This window comes from Pteropus medius, unplaced genomic scaffold (assembly GCF_902729225.1).
Source record: "Pteropus medius unplaced genomic scaffold, Ma_sr-lr_union100, whole genome shotgun sequence".
NCBI classification, from domain to species: Eukaryota; Metazoa; Chordata; class Mammalia; order Chiroptera; family Pteropodidae; genus Pteropus; species Pteropus medius.
The window spans coordinates 5,677,673-5,693,010 of record NW_024346667.1 but is presented as its reverse complement, the minus strand read 5'-3'; the positions used below and the strand labels follow the sequence as shown (position 1 = coordinate 5,693,010).

At 41.5% G+C, this 15,338-nt stretch overlaps 1 protein-coding gene across 9 annotated transcripts in view; it reads left to right on the top strand.

Annotated features, from left to right (window-relative positions):
- Positions 1-15,338, top strand: part of TRIM2 (tripartite motif containing 2) — a 127,486-nt gene that overhangs the window by 91,769 nt on the left and 20,379 nt on the right. For all 9 annotated transcript variants that reach the window (XM_039875926.1, XM_039875927.1, XM_039875931.1 and 6 more), the window contains exons 4-6: positions 2,607-2,758; positions 3,962-4,142; positions 4,990-5,713. In XM_039875926.1, the coding sequence (XP_039731860.1) occupies positions 2,607-2,758; positions 3,962-4,142; positions 4,990-5,713 (1,057 nt within the window). The remainder of the gene's footprint in view (positions 1-2,606; positions 2,759-3,961; positions 4,143-4,989; positions 5,714-15,338) is intronic.

Sequence of the window (15,338 nt, the reverse complement as noted above, 5' to 3'; positions counted from 1 at the left end):
ATATTAGTTAGTAATATTCTTTTCTTATGATATCTTTGGCTTTGGTGTCAACTAGACTAATAGAATGAGTTAGGAAATGTTCTCTCCTCTTCACACTTTTTTGAAGAGTTTGGAAGGATTTGTATTAATTCCTTAAGTGTTTGGTAGAATTACCAGTAAAGCCATCTGGTCCTGGGTTTTTCTTTGTTGGAAGTTTTTTGAATATTGATTCATCTCTGTACTTATGATAGGTCTATTCAGATTTTTTATTTCTTCTTTGAGTCTCTTGGTAGTTTGTGTGTTTCTAGCAATTAGTTTTATCTAGGTTATTCAATTTCTTGGTATACAACTGTGCATTTCAGTTTTGTTATAGTGTTTGTCAGTTTTGTTGCTCTTCATTTACAGAGAACCAACTCTCAGTTTCATTGATTATCTCTATTATTTTCCCATTCTCAGTTTTATTTATCTCCACTCTAATCTTTATTTCCTTTCTTCTGCTTGCTTTGGATTTAGATCGATCTTTTTTTTTTTTTCCTAGTTCCTTAAGATGGAAGCTGGGGTTATTGATTTGAAATCTTTCTTCTTTTTAATGTAAGCATTTATAGCTATAAATTTTGCCCTGAGCACTGTCTCTCATATGTTTTGGTGTGTCGTATTTCATTTTTATTCATCTCAAAGTATTTTCTAATTTCCCATGTGAATTTTCCTTTGATTCATTGTTTAAGAATGTCATTGTTTAAGAATTTCACATATTTGTCAATTATCCAGATTTCCTTCTGTTATCGATTTCTAATTTCATTCCATTGTGGCCAGGGAAGATACTTTGTATCACTTTCTACATGTATTTAGACCTTTTTTTACTTTTTTTAATCTCTTCTGGAGCATGTTCTATGTGAAGTTGATAAAAAGATATATTCTGTTATTGAATAGAGTTGTCTATATAGGTCAGTTAGGTCTAGTTGGTTTATATTGTTGTTCAAGTTCTCTATTTCTTTATTGATCTTCCATCTAGTTGTTTTATCATTGCTGAAAGTGCAATATTGAAATATCCAATTATTATTGTTGTTTGTTTCTCCCTTTAATTCTGTCAGATTTTGCTTCATATATTTTGGGGATCTGTTGTTGGGAGAATATTTGTTTCTAATTGTTATGTTTCTTGATGGATTCACTATTTTATCATTATATAATGTCTTTTGTCTGTTTTAACAACTTTTGTCTTAAAGTCTGTTCTGTCTGATATTGGAATAGGCACTCCAGCTCTCTTTTGGTTACTATTTGCATAGAACATCTTCCATCCTTTTACTTGTAACCTACTTGTGTCTTAGGACCTAACGCGAGTCTCTTATAGAGACTCATTCAGCATTGTTATTAAATACCTGCTATGTGCACAGCTTTGTGCGAGAGAGTTCCTGCACTTGATAACTTAAAGTCTCATAAATATTTAATAAATGGGATATGAATGAAAGTGCTTTGGTGGGCGCATTTATGAAAATCCATCAATCTGTGTTAGGATACATGCCATCTGTGGATGTGTTGTTCTTCAAGAAATAGATCCCCCCCAAAAAGTGCTTTGGGAATTTAAAATCCGATGAAGTTATTTTCAGCCGAGAATAAGGAGAATGCCTTCACAAGGAGACTAACTTTCAGGCTTTATGTTATATAGTTACTGAGAGTTCATAATAATCAGGACAAGGTGGTTTTATTTTCAAGTGGGCGGGTAAGATCATCATCATCATTGTTATCATCACCACCACTACTCATTAAGAACTTACCGTGTGCCAGTGCCAGGCAATATCTGACTTCTTTGTGCATGTCAGTCTACTGAATACACATAGCAGCACTACTGAATGAAGTAGGTTATTCTTGCTGTCTCTATTTGACAGAGGAAAAATTCAGAAAGTGAAGTTATGTAAGTGGTGAAGCCAGTATGCAAACTGGTCAGTCTAGCTCCTCTCATCCAACGGCAGTTCTCAAAGTGTGGTCCAGGAACCCTCATGGGTCCCAAGACCCTTTCAGGGGGGTCCACATGGTCAAAATTATATTTATAATAATACTAAAACATTATTTGTCTTTTTTACTCTCATTTTCTCAATGGCGTACAGTGGAATTTTCCAGAGACTATGTAATGTGTGCTATTGAATCAGATTTACAAAAATGGAAGACAGTGCCATTCTTATAAAATTTTTTGCTTTGCAAAATATAGTTCTTTTTCATAGATTATAATAGTCATGTTACTATTTAATGGATGTATCATTGCTTTTAATAAATTAATAAATATTTAATTTTTTGCTTCAATTTTTAAAATGATAAATATCTGTAGATGTTACTCTTATAAACTAAAGCACTTTGCAGTCCTCAATAATTTAAAGCGTGTAAAGGGGTTCTGAGGCGCCACAGAAAAGCTGATTTTGTGGCCATAGTAGCAACTTTGGAGTCCGATCCACCTCTGTTTGAGATCTGGCACATAAAAATTTATCCTTCTTTTTCTCCTGTGGAGCTGGACATACTATTGCTGACATCAGGGGAGGCCGTGAGAATTAAATGAGAGAATGTGAGGAAAGGTCTGGAGCACAGTAAGCACTTGATCTGTGGCACCGATCCTGGACTTGCTCTTTTGTTACCCACAGGTGATGGACTTCTACTGCCAGTCTTGCGAGACCGCCATGTGTCGGGAGTGCACCGAGGGGGAGCACGCAGAACACCCCACGGTGCCCCTCAAGGATGTGGTGGAGCAGCACAAGGCTTCACTGCAGGTCCAGCTGGATGCTGTCAACAAAAGGTGCATACCTCCCCCTCCCCAGGTTCCCAACTGGCCACCTGTGCTTGAGGCTTGGCCTCAGGGTCTCTTATCTCAATGGGATAGTAGGATCATGTCATCTGAATAAATTCTCCTTTGATCATGGATCTGTAGTCATAAACTAGTGAGTGATAAGGGTCATCTCCTGCCCCTTGATGCAATTTCCCTTTGTTATGAGTGGTGGCATTTTTGTTTTAGGACCTTAGTATGATTAAACGAATAAAATATACTTGAGGAAAATGCACTCAGGAGGTCTCTGAAATTTGTGCCTGAAACTAGGCTCACTGAGAAGCTTTTATTAGTTCTTGACATACTTACAGGCCCATTATGTAGACCGACTGGCTCCTCTCTGAGCCCAGCAAAATGGTACCAAGCAGCGATGGCTTGATTTTCCTTATGTTTCCCTGCTTACAGGGGTTTTTTGTTTGTTTGTTTGTTTTTGTTTTTGCATGGAAATGAATGAACAGAATAGCTGTGTGATGCATGAGAAAGACCAAAGGAAGTAAATAGCCAGCTGAAAATAAATCTCCACCAATAGTTGTAATGAGAATAGTGTGGTTGTTCTATACTAATTAAAAGAACTTGGGAAACTTGCAAGAACTTCCCAAAAAACTTTGAGTTTGAATAAGTTTTTCATGTGATTGGGAAAAAAGGATATAGCTGAATATTTAGAACAGTGGTTCTCAGCTGTGGGTGATTATACTCCCTCCGCCCCTCCAGGGGACTTTTGGCAATGCCTGTAGACAATTCATGTCACAACTGCATATGTGAGCGGGCGTGCTCCTGGCATCTGGTGGAAGACAGGATGCTGTCAAACATCCTGTAATAGACAGCACAATCCCCTGCAACAAGGAATTATCTGGCCCAAAATATTAATAGTGTCAAATTTGAGAAAGCCTCCTTTAGAGTGTGAGGAAAAGCCATGGGGTTCGGAGAGCTTCAAAGCTTTGTACCTTTTATTATTAAGATTAGATGACTTAGGTAGATTGAAATAGACATGAGTCCCCAAAGTCTCTTCTCTCACAGGCTGTAATTATGTCTTATTCATTTTGTGGTTCAGTTATTACTTTTTAAAGATGACGAAAGGCCCAGAAAGCTTTTTGACAAAATACAATGTTTAGAGAGATGTCCTACTATTTCCAGGTTGATGTTAAATAGTAATGATCTTTAACAACTGTCCTTCAGGCTCCCAGAAATAGATTCTGCTCTTCAGTTCATCTCAGAAATCATTCATCAGTTAACCAACCAAAAGGCCAGCATTGTGGATGACATCCACTCCACCTTCGATGAGCTCCAGAAGACTTTAAATGTGCGCAAGAGCGTGCTGCTTATGGAACTGGAGGTCAACTATGGCCTCAAACACAAAGTAAGACTCCAGCCTTTCTTACAGATATCGTGGAAGAGGCATGATTTCCGGGCGTGTCATGGCACTAGCTCAGTCTGTTCTAATGGCAGCAGAGGGGATCCAAATGGGTCCTTAAGTGTCGCTGTTGCACAGTAAACAGTAGTTTTCATTTAATGGCATATCCAGCTGTTTTTTTCCTTCCTGTTTTCAGCAAAACTCAATGATTCTGTGACCTTAAGTCTCATTTTATAATTTGATACAGGGCAAGGTTGAATATAAAGTAATGCTTTTAGGATTTGGGGTTAAACCGGATTGTTTTCCTTCCTTAATTATAATGTCTAATAGTCTCTGAATTGCCCTCTGGCCCATACCAACCTGTTAGTCTACTTCAAAGTGAACCCTGACTGCAGCCTTTGTTCAGCTCTGCATGTCTGATCCCAAAACCAGGGATGAAAAGCTTCTGAGATTCAGGTGTGGAGAGTTTTCATTTGTCTGGTTTCCATTCCTATAGGTGGTGACAGGGGAGCTCTGGACAGTGAGGAAAGATACTGAATAATGAATATTTCAGATGTCAGGCATAGCGATCTGTTTGCCAAGCTCTTGGTGGTGCCGTTTGTGCTCTGTCCTGTCAGAAACATATGACACAGTAAATATGTGTGTGGGAGAAACAGGGCAAGGCGGAAGGGAAGGAGGAGGTACTAGGAATGCATTAGAACTTGGTTCACTGATGAAATTAAACACCCTTTGCTGAGAGCCACGGGTGTGGGCGGATGCAGAGCTGGCAGGGCTCTGTCCCAGCGTGAGCCGCGCGCTAGTGGCTGAGCTCCGCACTGCAGGGGACACTTATTCAGCTCCGTTTTGCCCGCAGGTCCTCCAGTCGCAGCTGGATACTCTGCTCGAGGGGCAGGAGAGTATTAAGAGCTGTAGCAACTTTACTGCGCAGGCCCTCAACCATGGCACAGAAACGGAGGTGCTGCTGGTGAAGAAGCAGATGAGCGAGAAGCTGAACGAACTGGCCGACCAGGACTTCCCACTGCACCCGCGGGAGAATGACCAGCTGGATTTCATTGTGGAGACCGAAGGGCTCAAGAAGTCCATCCACAACCTGGGGACGATCTTAACCACCAACGCTGTCGCCTCCGAGACGGTGGCCACGGGCGAGGGGCTGCGGCAGACCATAATCGGGCAGCCCATGTCCGTTACCATAACGACCAAGGACAAAGACGGGGAGCTCTGTAAAACTGGCAATGCCTACATCACCGCCGAGCTGAGCACGCCCGACGGCAGCGTGGCCGACGGAGAAATCCTCGACAACAAAAACGGCACCTATGAGTTTTTGTACACGGTCCAGAAGGAAGGAGACTTTACCCTCTCTCTGAGGCTCTACGACCAGCACATCCGGGGCAGCCCTTTTAAGCTAAAAGTCATCCGGTCAGCCGATGTGTCGCCCACCACCGAGGGTGTAAAGAGACGCGTGAAATCCCCGGGAAGTGGTCACGTAAAGCAAAAAGCTGTGAAAAGACCCGCGAGCATGTACAGCACTGGAAAACGAAAAGAGAATCCCATCGAAGACGATCTGATCTTTCGAGTGGGTAAGGAGAGGCGGCGCTGCGCCCGCAGGCTGAGCGTTGCTTCGCTTAAGGGGATGCGGGGAGAGAGTTTTGCAAAGAGAAGCATTGCAGGTCAGACAGAATTTCTACCTGCAGGCTTTGGGAGATACTGGTGTATTTTATTAGGTGAGCTTATGGAGGCTCCTTCTCTGGAGAGCTTATGATTTCTTGTCCCCTCCTCCTTTTTAACACATGATACTGCATATTCATTGTAGAAAATTTGATACTGAAAATAAGCAGAGAGAGAGAGAGAGAGAGAATTAGAAAAATCACAGCACTCATAATCTGGGAATTTTAAATGAAATGTTGGCAATCATTTATCCCCTTATAGGAATGTCTTTAGAATACTCCTGCCCAACCTGAAGGCAGGGAGATCCTTACATATTTCAGATAACTTCACGTGTTTCTCTGAAATCTGCCAGCTCTAGGTGATTGCTCTAGGGAGGGGACCTGATGCTCTCCTGTCCTTGTTTCTCCCCTGTGAGGACTGGGGTGGGGGACATGGTGCATTGCAAGTTGTGGTCACCTCCAGCGCGAGTAGCTGGAGAGCAGCGCCAAAGAGGGGAGGGTGGGTAGAAATCTGGGGAATGGAATGGGGCTGGGCGGAGAATGAGCCAAGAGATTTGGGCATGCATGTAGCCCTTCCCTTGGCTGATTTACTGCCTCTGAGTTTTTTTTTTCAATATCAAAACAAAAGTTGATTGAAACTAATGTTATTTTAATCCATTTATTTTCTCAATAGAAAGCAAAATAATGTAAATAACAAACAATTTGATAATTCTAAAGAAAAAAGGCTGCATTTTAGTTCCTTTAATCAAAAGTAGCTCTTGCCTGCTTCTCTTTCTGCCTTTTCAGTCCTGCATCAAAGTATCTCTAAAAGGGCGCTGCAAGTGTACTAACTGATACATGTAGAAAAACAGTTCTGTGGTTCAAATAGATTGGAGAAATCTTAGGTTAAGTGAAAGAAACAGACTTATTTTTTTTTTTTTAACTGTAAAACCTATAGAATCTGCTGATGTGCCCATTAAGTCCCCAAGGCTGGGGAAGGATAAGAGGCAGCACTTCCAAACTTTTCTGGCCATAGAACTTTTTCCATGGAACACACTGAGAAAATAAGACTCCTTGGAACATTCTTGGACAAATAAATGCTGCTCTGTGTTAATACTTTAGGCTGAGTCTTGGTAAAGACCATGATGTGATATATAAGTTTTCTGCTTAGAGCATGGAGGCCTCGTACTGTTTATGCAGCGTGGGTGCAGAAGCTGTTGATCCACAGCCAAAGCAGATTAGACGAGTGGGTGTGGGCAGAGGATTGGGAGCCTCCCAGGTCTGCCACTCCGGTTCTGCCACTCACTTGAACCTTGGGCAGGTCTCTCAGCTTCCTTGGGCTTCAGTTTCCATGTCCATCGAATGAAAATACAAAAATACCTGCTAATCAGAACTGTTCTAAATTCCAAGTTTAATGCCTGGCAGGTAGGAAGAGCTAAATAAATGAAAAGTATCATTTTTGCATATGCAATTATAGCCGTTAGATTTTCCCTACTACCTTCTCGTCTCAAAAAATTTAACTCGCTGCTACCCATTGATCTCCTGCATTGAGAACAAACTTGGTCTTGAATTCAAAACCCCTCCCTCCCCCAACCGAGGGACCCCGGTCTCCTTCCCCAGGCAGTGTACAGAGAGGAGAAAGGCACAGATCTGGTTGGGTCTGAATCCTGCTTCCCTTGGCCAGCTGAGCAACCGACTTACTCTTTTTTAACCTCATTTTCTCCTCTGCAAAATAAAGGGACTATTACCTGAAATGTTACCTAACTCTTCAGGTTGTTGTGGGGGTAGAATGAGAGACAATTCTTGTAATGTGGCTGCTACTTGCCTATGTACAGTAAGTGTTCAATTAACGGTAGCTGTTATTTTACTATTGTCATTATTACCGACCATCATCTTCACCTGTGATTCTCACCTGAGGAAAGAGAAATCTCTCTTCAGGTGGTTGTTCTCCCACTATGTTGATTTTAAATTCCCAGCGCCCATCCTAGGGGGGAGGGGATCTGCTCCTTTCCCCTCCCACCCATCGAACAGTGCAGCCATAGTGATTCACTGGCACGGGTGGAAAGGTGTTTAAATGTTTAAACATTTATAAAGCGGTTAGAACAGTGCCTGACATGCAGCACCGTGTCTGAGTTTATTAATGAAGTGAAGATGCTGTCTTAGTTTGCAAGGGCTGCCATAAAATTCCACAGATTGGGTGGCTTAAACAACATAAATTTGTTTTCTCGCATTTGTGGAGACTGAAAGTCCAAGATCAAGGTGGCAACAGGGTTGACTTCCTCTGAGGCCTTTCTCTTTAGCTTGCAGATGGCAGCCTTCTTGCTGCTTTGTCCTCACGTGGTTGTCCTTCTGCGCACAGGCATCCCTGGTGTCTCTTCCTCTTCTTATAAGGATACCAATCATTGGATTAGGGCCTCACCCTAATGGCCTCATTTTAAGTCCATCCCCTCTTTGAAGATCTTACCTTCAAATATAGTTATGAGGTACTGGAGATTAGGATTTCAACATATAAATTTTGGGAGGACACAGTTCAGCCCATGCATGACAGATGCTATACACCTCAGGTATGGAGGGGCAGAAAGGAAGGAAGGTTTTACTGGTCTATTCTGCTTTGTGTTCGAATTCAGGGTCTAGCTGAAAGACACCACTCAGCTGTGCAGTAATATAACTCATGAAACATTTCTAGAGCAGCTAGTGCCTGCCAGGCACTATGCTACTGATGGGAATATAGAGATGAAAGAAACGGGATCTCCTTTCTCAAGGAGCTTACAGTTTGGGGTGACAGATGTGACCAACCAACTCTAAAGCTAGAGAAATGAGAAGGAATTTAAATAGGACATGAACGATGAGTATGAGTCATCCAAGTTGACAAGTAGAAATGGCATCTCAGGCAGAGGGACCAATGTGAAGGGCAAAAGCAAGGTGTAGAGGAGTGAACATGACTGATGTTTCAGAGGGACACATCCCGTGAGAAGATGCAGGATGAGCAAAGTTTAGACGAATGATAAGCAGGTGGCTGGAGATGAGGCTGGACAAATCAGCGTTGGAGCCCGCTGCTCCTTGAATGCCCTCTCTGCTTTCATACCTGGGTACCTTCATCCATGAATTCTTTCCCCACCTTTATCCTTCCCTCAAGTACCATCTTCTTTTAGAAGTCACTGCAGTTAATATTATTTACGCATGGGTCTTATATCACAATAAGATTATAAATTACTTCAAGTCAAGGATGATGTCTTTGATCATTTATAATCCCCAACAATACCCAGAAGGATACTTTGCATAAGTACTTTGCCCATTTGAATGAAATAAGATCAAGCTGTAACCTACTGCATGATTTAAGTTCTCACTTACCACTGTCAGGTCCCAGTTTTGAGGCCCAGGGACACACAGACCAGGCAACAATGCACTAAGCTCAAAAGCATTCATTCACATGTATTCTCCTGCATGGAACTAGGCGAGGCAATATCAGGCAAACAATGCCAGCCTTCCAAGAACTTGTCTTTTCAATACAGTTGGCTAAAAATGAGTAAAGCTCATATTAATAATTGGAAGAATTCAACTTTCTTTTATAGCTATACCTTTGTTTTAGAACTGTAAGCTTCTCTGTACATTCAGACCATTAGGTGCATGGTAATAGAACATTTATGATTCAAACGGTCTCCTTGTGCATGAGTTAAAGCCTGCCACATGTAATCCAGAATTCGCTGACACTCAGCCACACATCTGAGGTGGCAACATTCATTCTGTTGTTCCCTCAACTGGTCTCACACATACTGACTGAGCTTCTTGTGGCACTGATTTTGTCCTTTAAGATACATAGTTTTCATAATGCATGTGTTAGGGTTCATACAACAACCCTAAAAACATGTTAATTTTACGTATTCATGAAAGGGAATGTGAATCATCACTTTCTGGGTGCTACAAAAGATTTTTCAGGGGTAAATTTGACTCAGATTTTCACCCTTCCTCACCAATTACCCAGTCTCATAGTTCAATGTGATTTTTGCTATTTGATTATCTACTATGTGCCAGACACTTGGCTGAGTCATGGTCTAAAGAGAGGAATGAGATTCTGACTCTGACCTAGAGGAGGCCACAGTTGAGAAGGAGACAGACATGGAAAAACTGTACCTTCAGTATAAATCAAGGCATAGAAGTTGGGGTGGGGTGGAGTGGGGGAGGAGGCTGGCAGGCAGTGGGGAGTTAAGGAAGTTTCCATGAGATGACATCTAAATCTAAGCTGGCTTTAAAAGAGTCCATCTGGTGGGAGGAGGAAAAGGGCATTTTAGATGAAGGGAGAGCAGGTGCAAAGGCATGAGGGCGAGAAGCTGAGCAGTCCGAGGAGCTGCAGAGGATTCCATCATCCTGGAGCATCAAATGAGCTGAGATAGAAGCAGAGAAAAGGTTATGTTTCCTTGACGAGGAGCTGGGACTGTGTTCTGTCTACTTGTGTTTCTTAAAGTGTGATCCTTCAACCACTTGGATTTCTTGGGGTGCTTGGTAAAAATAAGAATTCCTGGATTCCAAATTGCATTTACAGAATCAGAATCTCTGGGGAAGGGCCAGGAATCCGCATTCTGTAAGCTCCAGTGAAGTTCACACACATCGAGGTTTGAGAACCATCGCTTTGTGGGTCATGGGGAAGCATCGAACGGTGTAATGTAGCGTAGTGACTTACTAAGATATTTATCTCCAGAGAGCACGGGGACAATATGGGAGATCTCTTGGAAATGACCCCTGGGGAGCAGGAAACTGCTTTCTATTGCAGTGGTCCACGTGAGCCAGAATTGAGAATGATGTGATGGAGTGGAGAGGAAATAGCAGATTTATAAGATGCTTAGTAGGAAGAAGGCAGGAGTCGGTGACCAGTTCAGCTTCTTAGCTGTTTGACCTGCGTGCAGTAGGGATTTAATGCAGTCGAGTGAATGAGAGTTAAGGCTATGAACTCTGAGGCTAGACTGCCCTGGGTTCCAGCCCCAACACTGCCACTTCCTTCTCCGTGTGATCTTGGGTAAGTTACTCAATCTCTCAGTGCCTCAGTTTCCCTTCATAAAGGGGAATAAAAAACTTTCCTTATAGGGGGTTACGAGGATTAAATAAATTAATACACAAAAGAGCTCAGAATGGTGCCTGGCACTGAATAATGTTGAATACATTTTAGAGAGGCAAACTAGTTAGCATATTCATAGTTGTGGTGTAGAAGTAATAGTTAACATGAGTTGTTAAGAACATAGAAAGTAAAGAGCTCGAAAGCCCGATTGCCTCCATTTGAATCCCAGCCTGCTGTTTATTAGCCGTATGATTGAGTGAAAAGTTTTTAACTTCTCCATGCTCACTTTCTTCAACTGTAATGTGGGGGCGGGGGGTGATCTTAATACATGTCACTTGGTGAGAACTAAAATAATACAAGTAAAGGCTTAGAACAGTGCAGGCACATAGTAAGGACTCTATAAATGTGACTGCTGTTATCCTTGTCAACCCAGACACGGAAAGGAAGAGGAAGAGAGGCATGTTTCAGTTATGACCATCCAGGTTGAAGTGTACCATCAGCAGTTGGGAGGATAGGTTTATTTAGTTAGAGCTCAGCAAAGAAGTCACGGCTAGAGATCAATTTGGAAATGAGAAGAATGGAGAAAGTACTTTAAATCGTGAGTTTCAATGCGATGTTAAAGGTAGGAGTTGTAGTTACAGCTCAGGGAGGAATGGATGGAGAATGCAAACAGGAGGAAGGAACAGGCCTTCTCCGAGCCGGGCATTGTGCCGTCCACTTCTACATGTCATCTTATTTAAAATCCTTAGTGCGTTTAATACACTTCCAGTTCCTAATGTCCCCACCGTGTAATATGCCCACTACACCATAATCTGTGGTGCTGGAGCCGGCTCATGCCAGCTCTCAGACCATCTCTCAACTCCATGCTTAGGGACTTCATGTTGGTAGTTTTGAAACCAGCCAGGATGAGAGCATAGAAATGGGCAGATGCTAGGAATCAGAGCTCCTCCCCAAGGCCCCCAGGCCTCAAGAGCCAAATTACCAGAACAACATATAATTATCCTTACCTCTAAAAGAATGAGGGCTCAGAGAGCTGGGGTAGGAACCCAAGCTGTCTGGGACTCTGACACCCATGCCTTTTCCATTGCACAATTATTCCTCTTCATCAAAAATGTTCTTTAACTATTGTGGTTTTCCAAAGTTGGGATATTTGATGCCTCCCATGCCTGAAAACTTAATTATATGCCCACTGTGAATACATTCTGTTAGTCTAATATTGTATTGCAACACAGTCCTGAACGAGTTTAGGGAAGTAGGTTAGTGCATCTGTTGATGATTCCCTGTAACACAGAAATTATTTTTTCAGCACTGTCAGAGTTTGCTGACTAGAAGCCATGAGTTGGTTTTGTCAGCTACGAAAGAAAGTCACCAAATAAAGGGGAAGCCAGAAGATGTGGGGCGGTGGGGAATGAAGGAATTACAGTTGAGTTGTTTCAAATTATGTAATTCATCCACCATACCTTAGTGGGTCCACGAGAAGTGTTAAATAAAACACTTATTTGTACTTCAGAGCAGCGTGCTTTCTTGTAATATGAAATGGTTGAGTGAAATCACTTAGTGTGAGTTCAGAGGCTTTATAGGAAGATAGGATATTTTATGCCCCTGTCCCCTGCCTCACCTCTGCAAACCACCACCTAAAATCTTCCTTTCCTAAAATCTCTGAGAAAGATCATGCTAGTTTGGCATCTGAGGTCATTATAGGAACCCTGCCCTCCTGCCTTGAGCATCTCATCCTTGGGAACTCTCGCAATTCGAATGGGACAAGATGCCACTAACGTTTACCGAGTGTTAGGCACCGCATCGTGTTCTCTCTAGGGTGCAACGTCGAGCAGGACAGATGTTGCCCCACCCTTGGGGAGCTCACAGTTTAGTGAGGGAGACAGTGACACAGTTAAAATGCTGTGTGATAAGGGATGGAGTTTTGCTAAAGGATTTTGTGGAGGAAGCATGATCCATGTGAGCCCAAAGGGTGGTTATCCTCACCTCAGACACCCGGTATTCTAAAGCCCAGTTAGAAAGAAGCATCGTATATAACAGGAAAAAAGTGTAATGTTACATAAGTGTCCTAACCTTCTGCTCAGGAGAACCCAGGGTGCAGTCTTCTCTCTGTCTCTACTACCTCTGTGATGTGTCTAGCCTCAATTTTACATCTATAAAATAGACTGATAATATTTATTCTGCTAACTCATGGGGTGGTTATAGGAAATGCATGAGGGAAAGTATATGAAAGTATATTGCTGATCATTTTCTTTTTCCAGGAATAATAATAATATAATTTCATTAATAATAAATTAAGAAAACATTTGTTAAGCACCTACTTGGTTGAAGATCCTGTGTTAGACCTAATATTTGGCTCAAGTTTATTTCGCATTAATTTTCTCATTATGTCAGGGGAGGGGGTGGTGGAATTTGCAGTTGTTAATCCATTGTTTCAGTCCAGGGCCTTATTACCTTCTGTAATCTTCCTGAAGGCATGGGTGGAGGGCCTGGGAAGAGCACAGATGAGAAGCTGTTGGTTTAAAAATTCGTTTTGTGCTTTACAGGTTAGTTTAACATCTGGGAAAAACAAGTTTAATTACCTTATAGAATTGTTGCCAAATTGTTTATAATTACTTTCAAAATTCCTGTTACTTGCTTTACTAGCCTTATGTAACCATCAGATAAAATCTTCTACATCAAAATAGGAAAACATTTTACAAGTACTCTATCTGCTTTGTGTAACCTTCATATTCATTATAAAAGAACTAGTTTTCATTATATATTTAGAATACTTTGGAGGGACTTTTCTATAGTCTAAAAAGAAATTACTAAAAGTCTTAAAGAGTAAAACATGATCCTAAATAATTTATAGCTTCTGGAATCTCTACTAATTTTGGTTGCAAAACACTTTATAAACTCCTGGACTATTGGCATTTCAGTATAATGATAATATGCTGTAGTTTTGCATCATTATTCAACATCAAGATTTTTCTAGTTTAACTACTAGTAAAAAATTGTCAGCGTAAGTTGTTTGTCAGGAGTATGCAGGTAGTTAGTTTCCTTTAATCCTTAGGAGTAACACTATAATTGTCTTGTGCTTAAAAAAAACACAAATAAGAGTTTTTTTAAAAAATGATGATCAATAACTCTGACAAGACAAAGATGCTCATTAGAATTAGGGGATGTTAGCAGTAATGCCGACCAAGCCATGTAGCTTAAGGAAAAAGACTTTTAAAAACAAATATTATAAAATCAAAATGGCAGTGCCTGCCTGTTACATCTAGCTGTTTTAAAAATGTGTAAGCAATCTCGTACTAACAAATGTGCCTCCAAACCTGCAATTTTATTTACATGTTGGGCAACAGACTCAAACTCTGGTTAACTTGAGACCAAGAATGACAGCTGGGCAAACCCATGACCCTGGAGCTCAGCAGAGGTTGGAGAACCTCTTTCCAGCAATATGGTCCTTTACAGCATAGTTCATAGCTCTCCTGACCCAGTATATGCAGGTCCTGATAATTGCACATTCATTTCAGTGGGCATAGGATCTTCCTTTTCCTTGTTCTGAGTGATATTGATATGGAGTCCAACTAAATGTCTTCTCAAGTTCTAAAATTATACCCCCAAATAGAATTATTTCTCATTTCTACTGACACTCAAAAATTTATTTCTGCAAAGAAAAAAAAGTGTTAGTATTTTTTGCTCAGATATTTTTCCTCCTTCAACATCACCTCTACATTTCAGAAGAAAGATTGAATCCCTTTTATTTAGTATCCCTTTTATGAAGGCACCTCTCAACCTCTGCTAAAGCACTGTTCTCTCCATTTTTTCCTTCCTTTCAAACATCAGCTGCTGCTGCCTGCAGAGACTTCTCAGTAGACTTTGGCCATAGCAGATGGACAAAAGTTTAAGTAACACAGGGCAGCAGGCAGGTGTTTGTCCCTACGTGGGTCAGAGGGAAAAACAAACCAGTGTTTATTCCGTTCAGATGCTGCTTACGCCCTCCCCATTTTCAGTGTTCCTTTCCCTGCTCGTACGCCGTCTAAGCCACGGTGGACTTCCAATTTTACACAAGCAAGGACCTAGAGCCGCCTGGGCTGCCTTCACTTCTCGTTTTGTTTCTGTTCCAATTTAGTCGTAGGACTCTTGCTTTTTCATTATGTTTCTTTACTTGGTCCTCAGTTCCTCGTCTTGCTAACTACCAAGCTTTGGGTCATCAAAGTTTTTGATCAATTTTTATTCTTAAGAGACCCTGGCCTTGCCCCTACTATGTCCTAAAAAGTATTTATAAACTAAGCATTTTAAAATTGTTTCTTCTCTGGGTCCTTCAGTTTTGCTGTACCCATTAACCCGCTGTTATTCAGCCATCAGAGGGAATGACGAAAAGCTAATACCGTGTTGGCACTTAACTTTTTCAAGGGCAAACCGTTCCTCCCCCGACCCCATCCCCCACCCCCAGCAGCAATACCATTTTTAAGGAGTTTTAGCTGATCCCAGAGATGTGCATATTATGGAGATTCTATGTGGATC